We start from the raw sequence: 20,783 nt of genomic DNA, 5'->3' as shown, positions 1-20,783 counted from the left end.
ATCACGGTATCACCATGTCGCCAGAGAAATGCGAAAAATTATAGCAAATAATGGAAAGTATTTCGATTATTACATATTTTATCAATATTTCTCAATAAATGCACTTTCCAAGTGAGAAACCTATCATAACACATACGAGTATCTACTATTTATTTATTTTTTTTTTTTTTTTCGGTACGTTGAATGCAGATGGACTAAGCCAATAGATTTGTAGCTTATATGTCCAAAAGTATCTACTATATACTATATATATTTTTGAATGCAAGCCACAAGCCAAGCAAAAGCCGAATTATAATATTGCAACATGCAGAGTGTTGATCAGGTTGCCATTTGTCAAAATTGCAACACAGTCGTTAAAAACAGAATTCAGATTTACGAAATTCTTCAAACAGGATTGCAAAAAAAAGTACAAAACGTATTTGTTAACAATTTTACTCGCATTTCAATAAACGTCAAATAAAAATGATTCCACTCTAAAACCTAAATTCGCTTATAGCATGGTATTGGCTTATGTTTATTCAATTCGAAAAAAATGGCAGTTTATTCTTTTTAATATACATTCAGAGAAAGAGAGACGAAAGACACGTTTGATTAATAGCGTAGGGTAAACGAAGTAAATCAATCAATCTGTGTTGTAAAAAAAAAAACGGAGAAGCAAACAAGAAATCACTGTGCTGCTGTATACCTAAATAAACAAAGAAACATATGGTTTGTATTCCGCTCGAGAGACACGTCAGATTTTTCTCTAGTTTCTTTCCAATCAGGGCAAGTGCTAAGGTTCTCTTTGAAAATTAAATTTAAAGGAAAAACAATCGAGCATTCATTCGCATCAATCAATCTTGAATATCAAATCCGTGATTTCAACTATTTATGAAAATAGTTTATCGAAATACTGAACATTATGAAAGCGTTATTGGGATACGGCGTAGTTATGGCAGCTATGCTTGTCGTGTGGGCAATTTCAATTCACGCCTTACCTGTAACTAAAACGAAAAAAGGCGAATACGAAGCAACGAGTGCTCCGGAGACTCCTGATGTTGAAACAGCTTTGGAATATGAGCGTTACTTAAAAGAGGTGGTAGAGGCTTTGGAAAGTGATCCGGACTTTCGTAAAAAATTAGATAAAGCTCCTGAAGCAGATATTAGAGTAAGTTTTAATTTTTTCCGTCACAAAACACAACAAATTCTCAGTTTTATTAGTAGCTCTCACCACAAAACACATAGTTTTTTACTTTTTAATTGCAAAAATGGATCATTTTCTCCCTTCAATAATATTGCACTACTTTTTTTTTTTTTTGAGTTAACTTATAGACTATATCCGTACTGGGTTAGTTAATTCAGTTAATCTCAAAACCAACAAATAAAAAAAAATAAAAATAAGAAAAGTAAATATAATAATTATTATACATATAAATTATTTGCATTTGAATGCTTGTATCTGCAGAAGAAAAGTATTTTGCAATAATTCGATGGCAGAGGTTTAAACATGATATTTACTTTGTTCTTCCATATCGTGTTTTAGAACGAACAAACCAAACCAAAGGCTTTTCGAAACGGTTGCAAATTCGCTAAAAAGTTTTAAAGGTAGGGGCGTAATGAAATGAAAGGCAAGAACAAATATTTTCCTTTTCTTGTCGCGAATAAATCAAACTTTACTATGAATATTTTTTTAAAGTTTCGGTTTAAAATTCACCTTTCATTTAATAGACGATACTCCAGATACTGCGTATATCTGATAGACATCAGAAAGCAGAAAAATGTGAGCGTTAATACCCCGTTATGTATAGCATAAGTAATAGTAATTGAGGCCTATTGTCCAAGGTTAACATTCATAGAATCAATTGAATTCAGTAAATAATCGTTAAGTTTTAAGTACGATCGCATAGTTATTAGTGTAAACGTATTATTGCTCAATCTATTTATAGAGCGGAAAGATTGCTCAAGAGTTGGATTATGTAAATCATCATGTACGCACAAAATTGGACGAAATTAAACGACGTGAACTGGAACGTTTACGTACTCTGGCCAATAAACAGTACGAGCTGAGTAATGATATCGATCGGGATCATCTTAAGGTTCCGCAGCATTTAAATCATGCCAATGAGCATTCTTTTGAAATTGAGGATTTACTGAAACTGATTAAGAAAACGTCGGAAGACTTGGCCGAAGCTGATCGTAAAAGACGAGCCGATTTTAAAGAATATGAAATGCAAAAAGAATTCGAACGTGAAATGGCTTTACAGGAAATGAACGAAGAACAGCGTAAAGAATTCCAGCGTAAGCAAGATGAATTAAAACAAAAGCATAAAACACATGAGAAAATTCATCAGCCAGGAAACAAAGCACAATTAGAGGAAGTATGGGAAAAGCAAGATCATATGGACCGACAAGATTTCGATCCTCATTCTTTCTTTATGATTCATGGTAAATATTTATACAAACTGCGACTCTCGTAAAGCTATTTGATGCGTAATATATGTATATATGTACACGTTTATATGCAGATGTGGATGGAAATGGTTTTTGGGACGAGAATGAGGTGAAGGCGCTATTTATTAAAGAATTAGATAAAGTGTATCAATCTAATATGCCCGAGGATGATATGCGTGAACGAGCTGAAGAAATGGAACGCATGCGAGAACATGTTTTCCAAGAAAGTGATACTAACCGTGACGGGTTGATTAGCTTCCAAGAATTTTTGGATCAAACTAAGCGCGAAGAGTTCAACCGAGATTCTGAATGGCAAACTGTTGATCAGCAGCCACAATATACCCACGAAGAGTATTTAGAATTTGAGCGTCGTCGCAAAGAGGAAATCGATCGGATGATTGCTCAAGGAATGGTAAGTTTAATTTTGGAGACCGAGATTTTATTTTACGTTGAAAATGGCTATGATCTTGTTTCGATTTTGATTTTTTAGCTCCCGGCCCATCCTAATATGCCTCAAGGTTATTATCCAAATAACGCACCAGGAGGATATCAACAGAATCCATCAGGCCATCCTCAGCAGCGGCAAATGCATTACCAGCAAGCTCAACAGCAAATACCAAACCAGCAACAATATCAACATCATCAAAATCAACCGCAACATTATCAGCATCAACAACGTGAACCGCAACAATATCAACCGATTCAACTTAATCCTAACCAAGTTTACCAACATGTGCCCGCTCAACAAGAACCAGAAAATATCCCTAATACATCTGCACATCAGCAACAAATGTCAAACAAAATACCATCACAGAATAAACAGCAGCCAGCTGCGTATAATCCGTTACCGCAGCAACAACAACCAGTTGGTCATAACATTTCACCACAAGAACAAAACAACGTCCGAGCAGCCCAGCAATCCCAGATCGCACCAAACCAGCCACAACCATTGCTAAATAATAACATTCCACAGCAACAACCCTTGAATGCCGACGCCATGTTACAGTCACAACAAAACATTCCAAATAAACAATAAATATATTGCTGCTTATCATCATTCTTAATCAATCGGAACGCATTTCTATAGAGCTGCACTTGTTGCAATATGAATTCCGTCATTTTTAATAACAAGCTTTCGACTCATAACACAATTTTCACATTTTAGTCCCCCGAGCATTTCATTTGTTTTCTGTCTTATTGATTTTTCCTAATTTGTTTTCGGAAATTTTGCATTTCTGATCTGTACATAAACTATTGATTTGCTTCTTTGTGATACACTTTCAGAAGGCAATTAGGATACTTCTTTCCTTTATGATTAGCCCTATTATGTATTTATGAAATTTTTTTTTTTTTTTTTGTATGTACCATATATATGGATTTGTGTCCTTTTTTTTATTGTCATTGTCTTTAGCTATCAATTTTTACTCATTTTTCTAATGTTTATATATTTAATTGTATTGTATAAAAACGATTTTCACACACTACTTTTTCCATTTCTTTGTTTTTTTTTTCTTTTTTGTTTATTTGTGCAAAATAAAAATATTTGAGAGTATCTAAAAGAGCAGCGTATTTTTGCCCATTAAGGACCTGTCTATAGATAGGGATGTCTTCTAGGCAAATATGCGGATTCGTGAACACTTTCCTATCTATTAATCTTTATTATCTTTAATAGAATATATTCGGCGTAGATTGTTATGCAGCTTTAATAAAAGCAACACCCCAATAATAAATGATGATAATGACTCCATAGACTTCAAACTGAGCCAAAGGCAGAAATACTTACAAAAACATGGTAAATAAATAATGAAACATCTGGTTAAAAAAAAAACTAAAAAAAAAATTTAAATACATTCAAAACAAAATTAAAAGTGTTCTAAGCTTTCGGTGATCTTATAGACATAATGTTGATCGATACTATGCCACGCGTCGATATAAAAAGCGAAACTTTTCCCAATCGACGCGAAACGCCTGATTGGAAAATTCGTTAAAAATTCGATAAAGCCGTTGTATGCAAGAATTATAAAAGGGATGGGTGGACGAATTAGTACATTTTTCCGCTTAAATGGAATTTTTGCATATGTCAACATCTCTCTCCCATTTGCGCTCCTTTTTATATCATAACATTTGTTTGTTGTTTGGATTTATCAAAAATTGGATTCAAGCGCAGATGTCTTTAAAAGTTGTACGAATTGCTCGAATTTTTATTATTCTCCATCACGTACACTAACTTTTCATGTCGTAGCTAGTTAGAGTATATAAATTATTTTCATTGTTCCGCGAAGCTAACTGTTGATCTCTCTTGTGAAAAAATTCCAATCTGTTTATGAAATGCAAGCAGGAATAGAACGTTGCAGATGTAAGCGATAGTTTTGATCATAATACCAATTCATAGATTACTACGTCGTCTACGCTATGGTGATTATCATTTCTTTTTTTTTTTCTTCAACTTTTGACAAATCCAATACCAACGACATATGGTTTCAAGGAAATGCAAAATGTCGCTATTGCTTGCGATTATCGAGTCGAGTTATTAGAAAGCGAGACGTACTTACGCACTTAATAAAATAAATGTAAGTTAACAAGTTTGTGCAAGCGCATTTAGCTCTCGAGGGAACGATATCCTTTTAAAGTCAATCCATATTTGCATTTCAATACGCTCTAGTTGCTGCATAGCGAATAATCGAAACTGCATCGCGATTGCAATAAAACTTATTTTCTTTGCTTGTATTTTGGATATTTTTATTTATAATTTTATAAACATGTATATATATATATATATATATATATATATATGGTTGTGTATGCGTGAGTTTGTGTGTGTGTGTTTGTGTGTTGTGTATGTATATACTGCTCAATACTTAGCGGTAATATATAATATAGAAAATAATTAAAAAATACAAAAAATAATAACAGGTAGTAAAAAAGAAAAAAACTCAGAGCTTCATGTATGTATAAAAATCAATCTTAATGAGAGCAAAGTAGACGGGCTACAATCCAAAAAAAAAAACAAAAACAAAGAAAAAGAAAAAGTAAGAATTGTTCACTCGATAATTAGTGCACTGCGTGTTACTTTATGAGCACGTTGCTGAGAAAACTAGAGTAAACCTTCTTGAAAGTTAGTCTTCTTAGCTAAGCATATGAATAAGAGAGAGAGAGAAAGAGAGAGAGAGAGAAGAGAGCAAGTATTTTTGTGATGGATATTCAAAATATCGAGTGGACAATTTATTTGTATATATATATATATACCTATGGCTGATTATAGTAAATTAATACAATATTCAAGATTATAATAAAGCAACAGTTCAAAATATAAATTCGATGCATGTTAAGCAAACCTTTAACAAAATTATGGTATTATCATAGCGTTAACTAATATCTACGATAATGTAATAAAACGAATACATAGCAACAGAAGACGGTTAAACGGAAATGTTATTTCAACTGTTCCCACTTGAGATTAGCAAGACCGTAGTTATTAATATTTAATAATAATAGGTATATATGTATGTATGTGTTTATGTTTCTGTTATTTAAGGTATGCATATAAGTATGCATGAGTGAATGCATATTCGTGTACTTATGTCAGGTCTGTCAAATTGTTAATACATCGATTTGGCGTAACTTTTCAAAGCAGTTATGCAGCCAATGATTTACTAATATAATCAGGTATACCTATTTGTGTGGCCTTTCTAATCCAATCTCAAATATCTCATTTTTGAATTCCATTAATTTCATTCCGATAAGCAAACGAACTCATAATTGGCACTTATATATATATAAACGAATCAATAGATAGCAATGAATGAATGAATACTAAAATTATGATATTCAGTTCTAAATAAGAATACGCATTAAATTAAAGTACGCGCTAATACAATATCATGAAGATATTTCGGGGTATCAGTGAAAAATGCGATGCAATGAACTTCTTTTTTTTTTTTTTTTAATACTTTAACATTCAGTCCGTGTTTTTCAAGAGATTGCATTGCTTTTTTTTCGCTTCTCTTAACAAAATGTTGTATATTGCCAACGGCATTGTTTGTAACGAAAACTAGAACGACCAAAAAGAACCCTAATAGCAACTAATTTTACGATTTAAATATCTCAAGTAGAAAAAAAAAAAAGTCTGTTTGTAAATATTTTCCAAAAGGAAATCTAAATAGTCTTTAGTAATTTGCATTCATATATATATTTATTCTTATAAACTGAAAAGTGAAGAGTCGCAACTAAAAGTTTCGTTCGTTTTTAAACGTCGGCTGTTGACGAAACAAAACAAAAAAATGCAGAAAATTTTTACTTGCCATGTCTTGATTACAACGTTCTTCTCTCCAATTCTGTGATTAGAACGTTAGCCAACTTACGGGCGAAACATATATTTGTATTATGTAGATTTCGCGGTGTGCATAAAATGCAAAATGTTATAATTAATTTACAAGAAAAAATGAAAATAAAAATATAAATAAATAAAAAACGATTAAGTGAATGGTTCGTTTTTTTAGGAAAAGAAAAAATTGGGGGAAAAAAAAAAACTTGGAAAATTTGAAATTTATTTCTCGGCTTTTATAAAACTAGACGGCCGAGGAAGACCACTGCGTTTAATATTCGATGGGGGCCTTAGGCCAGAAGGTTTGGGAATACCTGTGGAACCAATAGTAACTTTCGTTAGATTTGCCGGTACATTTACAGCTTTAGCTGTTAACTGTGCTATAGCATTGGGAGGCTTAACGGCTTGAGACTGCTTAGTAAGACTGTGTGATGAAGATGCCGAAGACATACTCTGAAGAAAATGAACAAAAAAAGGTTTAAAAAAAAGAAAAGCCTTTCAAAACTATCACGATTACAATCTACTTCAATACTTACATCTGTGGGGGAATGTCTTTCAATGTCGGACTCTAGATCGCCCGTGGGATGTTGAGCACTTTTAGCCGTCACATTAAGACTATAATAACCCGATGAAGGTCGCACAAGCCCAGCACGCTTTGGAACACCGTTAGTTCCGCCACTGCCAGACGTTCGTATACCAGATACAAGCTTCGGAACCTTAAATACTGAATCATCTTTTTTCTGCAAAAAAAAAGCATCACCAACATAATAAATTCACTTCCAATTCAAATAAAATATATTAAATGGAGAAGGGTGTTTAAAGAATTCCCAAGTGATTCGATCCCAACAACCAATTAATACGATTCGTCCTAGCAAATTAGTGTACGAAATTTATCAAAATATCTCAAAAGTTCAACATAAGAATAGATGGACAACAGACATCAGGTAGACAGAGAAGTTCAAATCGAGTCTTAAGGTGATTCTGAATCGATCGGTATAATAGAAAGCCGGTTTGTTTTAAGAACCTTCTGGACGTTACATACATCCGCATAAATTTACATACTCTCTTATCATAAATAGTTCAGGTCATAATGAATCTGCGTCGACTAGTACAGTAAGAGATCGGTCTATCTCATGGTCTTCAGAGTATTGAATGTTTCTGCATAAACCTTACACATATTTATTACAGATGGCTTAAGGTAAAAAAATTAAGTATAATATACAAATAATAAAGATTTTGATTTATATTTACATTTACCTGTTGAGTAGCTTGCTGTTGCAAATTATTAGGGCTTCCCATCGTCGAATGTCGTACTTGATTGGGTTTAACCTAAAAGATTTTTGCATATTAATATTGTAAATTAAATTAATTAAAATAATTAATTCATTTTCAAAAATCGGAAATCTTTGATAATAGACAGACTAACCGCCATTAACTAAAAACGTTATGTTGAGATCTCTAACATTGCATGTGGCCGAAAGAAGATTAAAATAAATTAAACAGATTTCAGGTTTGTGTTACTCGCGGTCAGTCAGTGTTACTATATAATGAAAATATATAGCGTAAGGAAAAGTACTTACTAAGCCACTACCAATACTGTTGGGTTTTCGTAAACCAAATGTTTTCGTTGCGGTCGAAACTCCATTATTATTATTAATTGCCGATACGCCAGTTATATTGCCCGATAAATTATGAAACGATTTTGATTTGATGCCCATGGGGCTTTTAAGATCACTGCACCCCTTAGTTTTGTTCACGTTAACCGATATACGAGTGCCTGAAATTTTGGTCGGACCACCTAATCCTGATGTTTTAGTATTTGCATTCGTTTGACGATGGACAGTTTTTTCTAATTCATCGGCAGAAGTCGCTTTGCTGACCGCGCTAAATTTAGTTAATCCACTTATGTAACGAGGTCTTGATAATGAACGTGGCTTTGCAGCAGATTGTTCTGTTGGTGCTGCAGTCGAAATAAGAGGAGCGACTTCTGGCAAGTTTCGAATGACTGATTGTTTTTCTCTAGGCTTTCTGTAGGTTAAATAATTTGTATTGACTTTGGAAGCGTTTTCCGTGTCCGCCGTTGATTCATTGTTATAAGAAACAGGCGAATCGGAACCATCGCATCGGGAATTTCTTTGACTATTAGGCTGCGAATCATCTTTCTCGATATCTAACTGTAATTGCTGGTCATAACAATCATCTATACAAGGCACATTTAGTTCAGGTTTTATAGGAGCTTCATCGCCACCGCTACGATTCTTAGTAATATTAATAGTTTTGAACCGATCTCGATCACGTTCACGCTTTTCCGCTAGCCTATAATGGATTACCTGCGAGTCTTGATTATAATTTGCTCGTGGAATTATGTCTGTTCCGTCAGACGGTATCTCGCATTCTTCAACTACAGTAGCTACCACTACATCGTCGCTTTGATAATTATTACTGCCCATAGTATTCATCGTATATTCAGTCTCATTTGTTTCGTTCGCACGTGTCACGCTGTCGTCCTTGGGCAATGTGAATGACGTTGACGTTAAAGGCAATCTCGGATTTGATGTAGTTATATTCAAGAGATTAATATCATCGTAGAGGCGACTCCGTCTACTTAGAAGACGTTCACTGCTATTACTTGAACTGTTCACATAAGACACGTTAAGGCCATTTGATAAATGTATTGAACTCTTCGAATCGTTCATATTACCGGATGTACACTCTTTGGAAGTGTTTTTCTGTATTTCAGTCGTTTCGTTTAGCACTGGAGAGCATTCTGTTAGCCTTTCATTGAATGGTTTTTGCTCTTCGTTATCATGACCGTTGCGTAGGCTAATGGTAGCATTGAGGTTTTCTTTGGAATGATGGCTTTCATCATCTGTACTAGAGGATGTTTCATTGTGACTTTTTTCTCGACACGAACTGTAATTGAAACGTTTTTTAATAGAATCTAGTGACTTTTTCATTTTCAATTGTTCTGCATTCAATTCCACTTTACTAAATTCATTCAGCATATGATCAAACTCTTCTTCATTGTTATTCGACGCCAACAAATTTGCCTCGGCTTCTGCCAAGTCCATTACGTTTTGCATTTCTTTTCTTGCCGTGTTTTCGTTAACGCTGCATCTATATGTCCTGTTCAAAGTCTCATGCGGACTTTCAATATCATCTATCATCTCCATCGACTGCTGAGTATCTAGCAGTTTCCCCATAAAAATTTCCGCATTGATAGGCTTAGTTTTGCTTTCACCTTTACTTTCGTTTAAATCAAATGTTTCGTTAAATTTCCGATCAGAGAGGTTCAAAGAAGCCCCGCTTTTTAATGATATATTGTCGGCTAGTTCGAGGGGCGGAGTGAAGAGCTTCTTGTTGGGACGTAAAGTAGTTGTATGAGGTGTGGATTCGATACATGTCATAGCGGCCATATTCTTTTCCAAACATTCGGGTGTTCCATCCGGTGTAACATTTAAATGCAAATCGAATGTCGTATTAACAGCCTTAACGGCAGCAAATGTTGAAAGGCATTTTGTTTCATCGAGGGCAGATGGTTTCTCTTCATTTGATGATTGGGCTGATCCTTTCGAAGACACGCGATTTATAATGGCAGATGGTTTTTCGTTAACTGTATTTCCATACGTACCGCTTTCCACAAGATTGTATGTAATATCGCCAATCATTTCATCTGCTAGCACCATTGTGCGATGAAGGTTTTCATTACCAGTCTTAAAGTTATTGCAAGCACCCAAGTCTAATGTACGATCCATATTGAGATTTCTTATTGTACGATTCGCACCCTCTACACTCTCAGTCGAATTATCCATAGTACTACAACCTGACGCCGTTTTGCTTAGATTCAAAGATATATCGTCAATTTGACCAATGTGAGAATCTTTGATAAGCGTACCATCGCTGGACATAGTTAATGATTCCAATGCTTTGCGATCTCTAATCATATCACTCAAGGTATAACCATCACTGGTCGCTTTATCGTTTAGATTGAAAACACATTCGCCGTTTTCAAGTGCAGCATTAAAATCCAAACTGTTAGTAGACTGCAAGAAGTTCAGATTGGAAAAGTCTGCAGATGTAATAAGTGAGTTATTCATGCGATCAGTGGAAGCATCCATGGAAATAAATGAAGGAGGAGATGTATCTTGCAGATATGATTTTTCCATCGTAGTCACTAAGCCACCAATTTCCAAGTTAAGCATTGGATTTTCTGTAATTTGCTGTGCATTTTGATTAGACGAATGCGCCTAAAACAGAAATAGAAATTTTATTATTGATGCTTATACACATTAACAAACACATGTTTTGACTGCTATACATGCATGCAAATGAAATCAATCAAGATATTTATGTGTATCCGACTTCAAGCTTACGCAATGAATGAGTCACTAGTTATCGTAAACATCACTTCCTTTCAGCCAGAGACTATATTTCAATTTATTATTCATAATGCCACAGTTTAATAATATTGATTGACCTAAAACCACTTTTTTTTTTGTTTTTATTCTTTAATTTTATATTTCATTTTCTAGCAAAATTCAAGTTAAAATATATATAGTTTGGCAATAGCCTTACTCATGATATTAGCGATATTCATGGACGCCATAAAGATGAATGAGAACATTTAAATATAGCCCTTGAGAACCTCAATATTATTATTAACAATATATGGACTTGAAGAAATGTAGTTATTATACGTATTAAAAATTAAGTTTACAAACTAATATGATGCTGCGTAAGATAATTTGTATTAATATTCATGTTCATTATCATATATCGGTGATCAAAAATTTTTTGCAGTTCGGAGAAATTTTATGTATACTAATATACCTTCAGAATATCAAATAAAATCCTAACAAGTACATACGGATATTAGGGTGTTGTTCGCTGTATTATTTAAATAATATTATACTTACAAAATGACTGCTTTCGAGATTTTGTACCAACTTCCGTTTGGGTCGCGTGAATGTTCTGGAGTCTAGTTTGTAAGCTGCACGAAAATTTATGTACATATATTTTCGTTACCATCGTTAGGCAACCGATTGTTACAATTGCATGCGAGTTTCAATGCGTGGGAACATAATCAACAGAAGAAACAAAATTTGAAGGCAGCATTCCAAAACCGTTCAAATGCGAACATAGAAGAACGAGAAGATAATAATAAAAACATGATACATTATTAAAAAGGAAAGCGGGTTTAAAACGAATCATCGATACCTATCATTTATCAATGAGAGCAAATAAATCTTAATACGTAAGATTGAAAGATTATTGTTATGCCCACCATGGCAAATAAGATTTGCCAAATTTATGTAGAGTATAGCAACTCGTAACAAGAACACAACTTCACATCATAAAATGTTGTCGAGGAGAATAAATCGATTTCTCTTTTTACCCAGAATGAACCGAAAGCCAATACTATTTTGCTTTTTTTCATGAAATTTTTGGATGCTTAACAAGTGCTTAATATACGTCTTCAAATAAATATAGGGTACGACACATTTTATTTATACATTACATGTGGGACATCATGTGCCAATTATACCGAACATGTGAATATCAACACAAACACAAAAATGTATAAGAAAAAAAAGGAAAGTTTAGAAATATTATAATGGTATAATATTTATGTTACTATTATAAATATGGACAAAATCACAAAACTGTGCAGATCGTTTTAAAAATGGGCAAAAAGAGAATACTTTTGGTAAAACATTTGCCTAAAATATTACTATTATCCAGAATTATTGCAAAGAAAACATATTGCGATATACATAGTTAAAGAATGTAAACTTGTATTTATAAGAAACAAGTAAAGCAATCTTGTTAACCTCGATTTCGCCATATAAGCAATTGTCCGCAAGTACCATGAATACGTCGGTCCTATTATTTGCATTATTCATGGTGTTTACAGATTTATACAAAAAAACTACTCGTTTGGGTTGTTTATAGATAAAATTATATACCTGTTTTAAAATACACTATGGCTAAAAGAAAAAACGTACAACCCACCCAATATTTGTGCAGAATTAATAAAACTACTAAATAGATAATTTATTTTGCTTACGTTGCTCTAATGGTTGTTGCGGTGTTCGATTAATTGAGGGCGGTAGACAATTATTACTTTTCCACTGTTGCAATATGTTGGATATGTCATCGTGGGTTTTATCCTCGAGAAATCTGTAATATTCGAAACGTAAGGGCAAAATATTCTTCAGTTAGTTGTTGATAATAAGCTTTTTCCCTACTTTCTACTTACATAAATGAATCATCTTTGAGCGCCTCGTCTATATCCAAAATATCCATGGCTGTAAATATAATAATAATAATATATAATATATTAGTTGAAGAATACCAAAGTATTGTCTAAATTATTAGGTTATCTGTTCAACATACCAAAAAAAAAAAAAAAAAAAATTATTAGGTTAAAAAAATTCTTTCATTTAACTGTTAATTTTTAGGCTAACGGCATCCTGTTTACATTAGCTTTGAAAGTGCACGAGCCCTATACAACACTTTCACTTTGCAACATCCCAACAGACTGCGGAGACGGGAACATCATAACGTGTTTTCATTCTTAATTGGTGCGATATATTAAGTCAACTAAATAATCATTGTTGTCTTTTTTATAATATAATTTGTTTACATGGAAGAATGGACAAAATCCGTCAAAACGCTATACAAAACTAAGTTGGCGGAACTTTATAACAGAAACCGTATGCTTACAAATTTGGGACTAAGATATCTAAGGCTTAACATATCCGCATTTTATGAACGGCTTACGCATATTGATATACGTTATTCATGTGTCATCGTAATATCTTCAAATTCTTCTTACTAACACGCCCACACAATTGGTGGCGAATTCGTTAAGGGGTAGCCACAATTTGTCGAAGGCAAATGAACCTTCTTTCCTGGTTGACCCTGTTTACCTTCACTAATTTCTCATGAATTACCTTTTTGCAATGATTTTAATATTCGTTCTACCCAAAAAAAGAGAAAACACAAAATACAAAAATTTCTCTTTTTACAATTAAATCTTTTTACAAACTATGTGAAATTGGCAAATAAACAAATATTTTGACAAACGACAAACTAAATTAAATTCCTTTATAAAAGCACCATACAACGAAATTTTCTCTGTCATAAATTTTCTGTTTTGTATCTCTTTTCTTCGAAATTTTTTTTCTTTGTTGAAGCACTAGTAATGTTTTCCTAGTTTATCATTTTCTGTCAAGTGAAAATGTAATAGATATATATTGGAGTGTAAACAATATTGTTGTTTAAGTTTACGTATTAGAACCAAATTATGCAATAATTCTAATTTTGTTTTTATATACGCACCAATTTAAAGTAAAATTATGCTCACGTTATTAAAAATAACAAATTAATAAAAGCCCAATATTCTGCCAATGGTGCCATGTACAGTCGTTTTGCACGTTATGATGGAAAGGGAACATGTTCCCCACTTTATAATATAGGGGTAATCACGTAGCTGAAAGTTGGCGTTCGCTTCGGTATTCAGCCGTTTTTGCGGAACAGCTGAATACAAAATTGAAAGCTAAATTTCTCATACGTGATCACTTCGTAGATTTTTATTCAGAATTCGTTACGTTTGAATAAAAAATAACCTGAAGAAGGGAGAAAGATTTTTGCCAACGAACCAGTAAGATAGAAGTTCACTTACTTTCAATGGCAAAAAATTGAGCATATTAAATTTATAAAAGTGTGTACAACCCAAAAGAGAGATGCAGACCTTTTATATTCAACTTTTTCAGTTGTTTAATTAATATATATTTCGCAATATTAATCAAAATTAGTTCAATATCTGTGTAATTTTTCATTTACATACAATACATAAAAATGTATTTAACTTTGCAGATTCACACACTTCATTTATGAAAAAGCTTCAGGTGCAAATTGTCAGACGCCTTCAGTGACTTATAGCATATATACACTATTGGATTAGATTATTATTATTATTATTAATTTCGCCAGAGAAATAAATTCTAAGACTAAACTTTTAAAAGCACTAGCATCTAAGGCTATCGGCTTTTATTAAAAACTCTACCGCACTTGAGATTCAAACCCACGACCATTGACTTGCTAATCGAGATTCCTAACCTTCGGCTACTCAGGCGGATTGGATTAGATTAAAACATATCGGTTCTTTTAAAATGAGAAATTTTTTTTATTAATATTTGCGCACTCACTTATATTCCCAGGACTTCAGTTTAACAGCGTATCTACTTGTTCAAACAACAATATCTACTGTCTTACTGTATTAACGACTGTCAATTTTTTGTGGAAAACAAGAAATAACAAGCAATTCGTAGGAGGTATTATGAAGGCATTATGCACACTTAAAAGTTGCGACCGATTTTGTACACAAGATGCAGGGCCTTTTATATATACAAGTTACATTACGAGTTGGAACGAAACGAAATGAATATTACGAAGCAAAATAGATACTAAATATATAGCTTATAAACCAAAATTTTATTCTATTAATGAATACATTGTGCGATAACTATTTGTGTAAAAAAGTTCAACGGAATACTAGTTTTGTATTTATACATTTGGAGCACTTGGTAACTAGGAAGTCCGCAAAATACTCTTTTTTTCTGGCAATGCTAGCCTAAAGCATGCATGTTTCAGCCGTTGATTTGCGTATAAGTTTTCCTTAATTGCGTTTGAGTCTTTTAACCGTAAATATTGGAAAAATAAGTCGCCATTCTAGAACAGTTGCTGTATTTAAAAGTATAAGAGCACGGCAATTTATATTGCTCGATAATCGATACCAAATGAAGCAAAGGCTACCTTCATTTCAACTTCGTTTACGTTGCCAGAACAGATTTCCAAAGTCTTAGAATCCGTTCGCCTATTTTTGCTTGGTTTGTGTCCAAAATTTCTCTCCAACACACTGAAATATTAAAATCTTCATGTGAATTCCATTGCCTACTCATTAAAACAAAGAAAATTTACTAAACATTCCAAAATCAGGTAGGTAACCACACATAAAAAATCGATCTTTTACTTTTATATTGTGGGGGATAACCACGTAACTGAAAGTTAGTTTTCGTTTTTGTATTCGGCGGTTTTTCCCAGCAGCTGAATACAAAAGCAAAGTTCGATTCTTCGTACGCGATTAATCCCCAGCTGTTTTTACTAACTTTCAGCTACTTGATTAGCACCAGATTGCACATATTTTGGACACATATATGTTCATGCATGTCAATTAACAACGTCGTATTATTTTCAAGCAGTTGATCGCCCGTTAGATAAATCCGAAAATGGTAAAAAAATTATGCAGTTATTTAGGAGAAATATGTAATATGTCTTTTTTTTAGTCTAAGAATTCATTTCATTAGTCTAAAATTAAAATAATAATAATAGTAATAATATATAATAAATAATTTGGTTTAAAATATATTTTACTCTACTTCTAGCCTTTGGTTTGGCCATATGTTTAAAAAGGCCTTGGAGACAATCACGTATAAAAAATGTAACTTTCATCGTTGCATTTAGCTGGTTGGCAAAAAGATTGAATACAAAAGCGAAAGCTAACTTTCAACTAAGTGATTACCGCCCTTGTTTAGAATTGAATTTGAAACCGTGTCGTGTACAAAAAAATGTTGCTTGCTGTTGACCTTAATACTTTAGATATGGCAGTACTATAATGCTTTGTCAAGAACGGTACAAAGTATATTGAAACCCACAGCAAAGCAGTGTTTATATGAATTGGTGGATTGATTCTAGCGGTTGTAATATTTGCCTCGTTTATAAAGTTAATAGATTATTTGCAAATTATACTAAAAATTGTTTCTTCTTCGTAAATTAAATATAATCATACAAATATGCCGCGTATCATGATTAAGGGAGGCGTTTGGCGCAATACTGAGGTGAATTTTCCTTTTAGGTGCATGATGTGCTCTTAATATCGATGATTTCTTTTACTTATTAGGATGAGATCCTCAAGGCTGCGGTGATGAAATATGGGAAAAACCAATGGTCACGTATCGCCTCACTCCTACATCGTAAAAGTGCTAAGCAATGTAAGGCACGTTGGTATGAATGGCTAGATCCTAGTATTAAGAAGACTGAATGGTCGCGGGAAGAAGATGAAAAACTTTTGCATTTGGCTAAAATCATGCCTACGCAATGGCGCACCATAGCACCGATTATAGGACGCACCGCAGCACAATGTATAGAGCGTTATGAATATTTGCTGTAAGTTCACTGTTACTGAATTTCGAAAATTTTTTTTAAGTTGATATATATTCTCATTTCGTGACAGCGACCAAGCACAGAGAAAGGAAGATGGGGAAGAATGTGTAGCAGATGATCCACGTAAACTTAAGCCAGGTGAAATAGATCCTAATCCGGAAACAAAACCGGCCAGGCCAGATCCCAAAGATATGGACGAAGATGGTAAGCTAATGTCCCTAGCGTAAATGGTTGTTTATATCCTTTTATTTTTTAATGCGAACAAAGAATTGGAGATGTTATCGGAGGCCCGTGCACGGTTAGCAAACACTCAGGGCAAAAAGGCTAAACGCAAAGCTCGTGAGAAACAGCTGGAAGAAGCTCGTCGATTGGCTGCTTTACAAAAACGTCGTGAATTAAGGGCTGCCGGAATTGGCAGCGGTAATCGCAAACGGGTGAAAGGTATTGATTACAATGCCGAAATCCCTTTCGAAAAACGACCTGCTTCGGGTTTTTACGATACCTCGGAAGAAAACGTGGAAAAGCTGGAACCTGATTTCAATAAAATGCGTCAACAAGATCTTGATGGAGAACTTAGAGTAGAACGGGAAGAACGTGAACGTAGAAAGGACAAACAAAAACTTAAACAACGCAAAGACAAAGATATGCCCATGGCTATGTTGCAAAACCTAGAGCCAGAGCGCAAACGTTCGAAATTAGTGTTACCGCAACCGCAAATTTCCGACCAAGAGCTCCAACAAGTAGTGAAGCTGGGTAGAGCTAGTGAAGTAGCTAAAGAGGTAGCAACAGATAGCGGTGTGGAGACAACAGATGCTTTGTTGGCAGATTATTCTATAACACCTCAAGTTGCAGTTACGCCGCGCACACCAGCACCCTTTACTGATCGCATTATGCAAGAAGCTCAAAACATAATGGCTCTCACCCACGTTGAAACTCCTTTAAAGGGTGGCATCAACACTCCTCTACATGATTCAGATTTCTCTGGAGCCCTACCGAAATCGACAGCTATAGCCACTCCTAATACTGTAATTGCTACACCATTCAGGTAAGACGTAAATGTTTTCACCGTCTAAACGATATCTTTTAAATGCCATTGACACTTTCAGAACTCAACGGGGAAGTGGTTCGGTCACACCTGGTGGTTTTGCAACGCCTATGTCAGCTTTAGTGGCCGCGGGCAAAACTCCAAGAGTCGATGGCTCTCAAACAACAGCCTTGGTCCGTGATAAACTTAACATTAACGTTGAGGAAAATCTGAATGTCGGTGAAACGCCAGCTATGTATAAGAATTATCAAAAGCAATTAAAACATTCCTTGCGTGAAAGTTTGGCCACTTTGCCAACTCCAAAAAATGATTATGAGATCGTGGTACCCGAAGAAAATGAGCTTGAACCCACAGATTCAACAAATGAATCCATCACTGTTGAAGACCAGGCTGATGTAGATGCTCGTGTTGTAGCTGAGAAAGAAAAAGCACGTAAGCAAGAATTGGGGAAGCGTTCCCAGGTAGTTCAAAGGACGCTGCCGCGCCCAACCGAAGTAAACACCAAAATTCTTAGACCGCTTTCCGACAAACCAAATTTAACAGAATTACAAAATGCAGAAGAAATGATCAAACACGAAATGATTACTATGCTATTATATGATTCCACAAAGGATCCAGTTCCTGGTCAATCAGAAAATAAAATGGACCAATTGCAAACATATTTCAAGTCGAATCCTTACGAAGAGATATCGAAAGAAGAACTAAATAGGGCAAAACTGCTGTTAAGTAATGAGATGAAGGTAGTCAAGGAGGGAATGGGTCACGGTGATTTAGCTTTGGATGTTTATTCTCAAGTGTGGGAAGAGTGCTTAGCTCAAGTACTATTTTTACCCTCACAAAACCGTTACACTCGAGCCAATTTGGCTAGCAAGAAAGATCGCCTCGAATCGGCTGAGAAACGTTTAGAGCAAAATAGACGACATATGGCTAAAGAGGCGAAACGCTGCGGCAAAATTGAAAAAAAGCTGAAAATTTTAACTGGTGGTTATCAGGCGAGAGCACAAGCGTTATTAAAACAACTACAAGACACTTTTGAACAAATTGAACAGAACACTTTGGCATTATCTACATTCAAATTTTTAGCTGAACAAGAAGCTGTTGCCATACCAAGGCGTCTGGAGGTGAGTACATAAATTTGAATTTGTTGCTGCAAATAAATGCAATTACTTAACATCTCCCTTGGCATACTTTAGTCTCTACAAGAAGATGTACGTCGCCAAATGGAACGTGAAAAAAAATTGCAACAAAAATATGCCAACTTACAGGAAACCCTTAAGGAACTAACTAATGATGAAACCAAATAATAAATCTACAACATATGTTTCTTTAATTACAGTAAATAAAACATTAATATTATCTCCTTTGAAACCAATTAAACTGAAAATTCCTTCCTGCAATAATTACTAATAAGTAATAAAATGTAAAAATAGTTTCAATAGTTAACGGCAGACATTCTTTGATATTGTCGGCCCTTTAGAGTTTTCTTTACTGGACTGGACTTATAGCCTAATTTAAGGAAACCATAAAAAACTATCGATTAATATTCGAGCCAGTAGAGTACTGTCCAACTATTCATTTGGATATATTGGATCATGGAAAAAAAGACTAAGGTCTTTTCCGCAGGACGATGCTAATGCCTACAACATTCACCCGATTGTCTGAAACGATCATGCGATCTTAACAGATGACATTGCAGCTTATATTTTTTTTTGGGGATAGTTTTCTAATTCTTTGCACGTGTAAAAAGTTATATTGACTTGAAAACAGGTGAAATATCTGAAGAAATACGTTACGTGATGCGTTTTTCCTATCAAAAAGGTGTACGCTGCAAAAATAAAAAAGTTTATAAATTGTATGGTAAAAATGCTGAAATGAACGAAGGACCCAGAAGTCGATTACGCGATTTCATTCCAGAAATTTCGATGTCAAAGATACACCTCTTTCTAGTCGAAAAGTCGATGGAATTTTGCCACCGGGGTGGGGCAAGACCAGGAGTAAAAAAGACACTAAGCATTAACCAAGTCACAGTTTGGAATTATTTGAAAAGGGCAGCCTACAAGAAGAAGTTCGAAACCGTGGAAAAAACTACTTTCTTAAGTCTTTTTTACATGCCACAATTTAAGCAGGCAATGATGTACAATAAACTATCGCACAGGTAAGTAATTAATTAAGAAGCGCGACTCTTAAGTCGGCATACTCCTTTGGAAATCATGCTCCAATTGCGGTATAGTGAGTGCTGAGCTGGTAAAGGCATAACAAGAAAAATTAATTCACTACGTCATGCTATTGGCGTATTTGATTTGTATGTAACCTATTTAGCTTGTCTCATTCTACTCTCCAATACCTACGTCAATTGTATTGCTTTATATTTATACATATATTTGTGTTAGATAGATAACATATCTGAGAGACATAGCTTAATCGATTCGGAATTTCATGCTGATCACGAATAAATATGCTTTATAGGATCTCTGAACCTTCCTTTTGGGTGTTGCAAGTATTATGACAATTTGAGTATACCGCTATCCTTCGGTGATGAGTATAAAAATAGATTCGCTGTAATTTCTAAGGAAAATTAATTTTGTGATCGCCATCATTATTTTTTGAACGTATTTTATAAAGAATCTATTTAAGCGTCTGTTGCTCGAAACTTTGAATGAACTTATTAAAGTGCTCAATTCAAGAACCTAAAAATGCTGGTATTCTGTTATGGTATTTGAGGCTAAGAAATATTTCTGTCCGCAAACACGGTTGCAG

General features: G+C 34.3%; 3 protein-coding genes across 6 annotated transcripts; 2 read left to right on the top strand and 1 right to left on the bottom strand.

The window, feature by feature from the left end:
* Nucleotides 1-725: 725 nt before the first annotated feature.
* LOC119631969 (nucleobindin-2) lies at nucleotides 726-3,783 on the top strand. The gene is made up of 4 exons (XM_038024618.1): nucleotides 726-1,147; nucleotides 1,926-2,424; nucleotides 2,505-2,842; nucleotides 2,921-3,783. The coding sequence occupies exons 1-4, from the start codon at nucleotides 902-904 to the stop codon at nucleotides 3,464-3,466; spliced, it is 1,629 nt and encodes a 542-aa protein (XP_037880546.1). The 5' UTR covers nucleotides 726-901; the 3' UTR covers nucleotides 3,467-3,783.
* Nucleotides 3,784-6,911: 3,128 nt separating this feature from the next.
* Nucleotides 6,912-14,113, bottom strand: LOC119645025 (general transcriptional corepressor trfA). Of its 4 annotated transcripts, XM_038044801.1 has the most exons (9): nucleotides 13,711-13,770; nucleotides 13,014-13,062; nucleotides 12,822-12,934; nucleotides 11,671-11,744; nucleotides 10,386-11,001; nucleotides 8,335-10,322; nucleotides 8,006-8,083; nucleotides 7,291-7,494; nucleotides 6,912-7,207 (listed from the first exon to the last, which is right to left on the bottom strand). In XM_038044801.1, exons 2-9 carry the CDS (start codon nucleotides 13,058-13,060, stop codon nucleotides 6,977-6,979), a joined length of 3,351 nt encoding a protein of 1,116 aa, XP_037900729.1. In that variant the 5' UTR covers nucleotides 13,061-13,062; nucleotides 13,711-13,770; the 3' UTR covers nucleotides 6,912-6,976. The 4 variants fall into 4 exon arrangements, with proteins under 4 accessions (XP_037900729.1, XP_037900727.1, XP_037900725.1 ...); XM_038044799.1 differs by lacking the exon at nucleotides 13,711-13,770 and adding an exon at nucleotides 14,099-14,113 and having other exon boundaries at nucleotides 8,335-11,001; XM_038044797.1 differs by having other exon boundaries at nucleotides 8,335-11,001; nucleotides 13,711-13,768.
* Nucleotides 14,114-16,317: 2,204 nt separating this feature from the next.
* On the top strand, nucleotides 16,318-19,399 carry LOC119645027 (cell division cycle 5-like protein). The gene is made up of 6 exons (XM_038044804.1): nucleotides 16,318-16,656; nucleotides 16,719-16,984; nucleotides 17,052-17,185; nucleotides 17,249-18,026; nucleotides 18,088-19,147; nucleotides 19,220-19,399. Exons 1-6 carry the CDS (start codon nucleotides 16,612-16,614, stop codon nucleotides 19,328-19,330), a joined length of 2,394 nt encoding a protein of 797 aa, XP_037900732.1. The 5' UTR covers nucleotides 16,318-16,611; the 3' UTR covers nucleotides 19,331-19,399.
* The last annotated feature ends 1,384 nt before the right edge of the window (nucleotides 19,400-20,783 follow it).

This window comes from Glossina fuscipes, unplaced genomic scaffold (assembly GCF_014805625.2).
Source record: "Glossina fuscipes isolate IAEA_lab_2018 unplaced genomic scaffold, Yale_Gfus_2 1, whole genome shotgun sequence".
In the NCBI taxonomy this organism is placed as follows: domain Eukaryota; kingdom Metazoa; phylum Arthropoda; class Insecta; order Diptera; family Glossinidae; genus Glossina; species Glossina fuscipes.
Note: the sequence above shows the minus strand (reverse complement) of the source record. Positions and strands in the feature narration are given on the sequence as shown.

What these genes read in the sequence shown, in the direction of transcription:
- LOC119631969 (XM_038024618.1), top strand. Translation starts at nt 902, where the DNA reads ATGAAAGCGTTATTGGGATACGGCGTAGTTATGGCAGCTATGCTTGTC. An exon ending in CTCCTGAAGCAGATATTAGA is followed by an intron (nt 1,148 to 1,925) that starts GTAAGTTTTAAT and finishes ATCTATTTATAG; the next exon opens with AGCGGAAAGATTGCTCAAGA. An exon ending in TTCTTTCTTTATGATTCATG is followed by an intron (nt 2,425 to 2,504) that starts GTAAATATTTAT and finishes GTTTATATGCAG; the next exon opens with ATGTGGATGGAAATGGTTTT.
- LOC119645025 (XM_038044799.1), bottom strand. Translation starts at nt 13,060, where the DNA reads ATGGATATTTTGGATATAGACGAGGCGCTCAAAGATGATTCATTTAT. An exon ending in CTCAAAGATGATTCATTTAT is followed by an intron (nt 12,935 to 13,013) that starts GTAAGTAGAAAG and finishes CGAATATTACAG; the next exon opens with ATTTCTCGAGGATAAAACCC. An exon ending in GCAACAACCATTAGAGCAAC is followed by an intron (nt 11,745 to 12,821) that starts GTAAGCAAAATA and finishes ATTTTCGTGCAG; the next exon opens with CTTACAAACTAGACTCCAGA.
- LOC119645027 (XM_038044804.1), top strand. Translation starts at nt 16,612, where the DNA reads ATGCCGCGTATCATGATTAAGGGAGGCGTTTGGCGCAATACTGAG. An exon ending in GCGTTTGGCGCAATACTGAG is followed by an intron (nt 16,657 to 16,718) that starts GTGAATTTTCCT and finishes TTTACTTATTAG; the next exon opens with GATGAGATCCTCAAGGCTGC. An exon ending in GTAATTGCTACACCATTCAG is followed by an intron (nt 18,027 to 18,087) that starts GTAAGACGTAAA and finishes TGACACTTTCAG; the next exon opens with AACTCAACGGGGAAGTGGTT.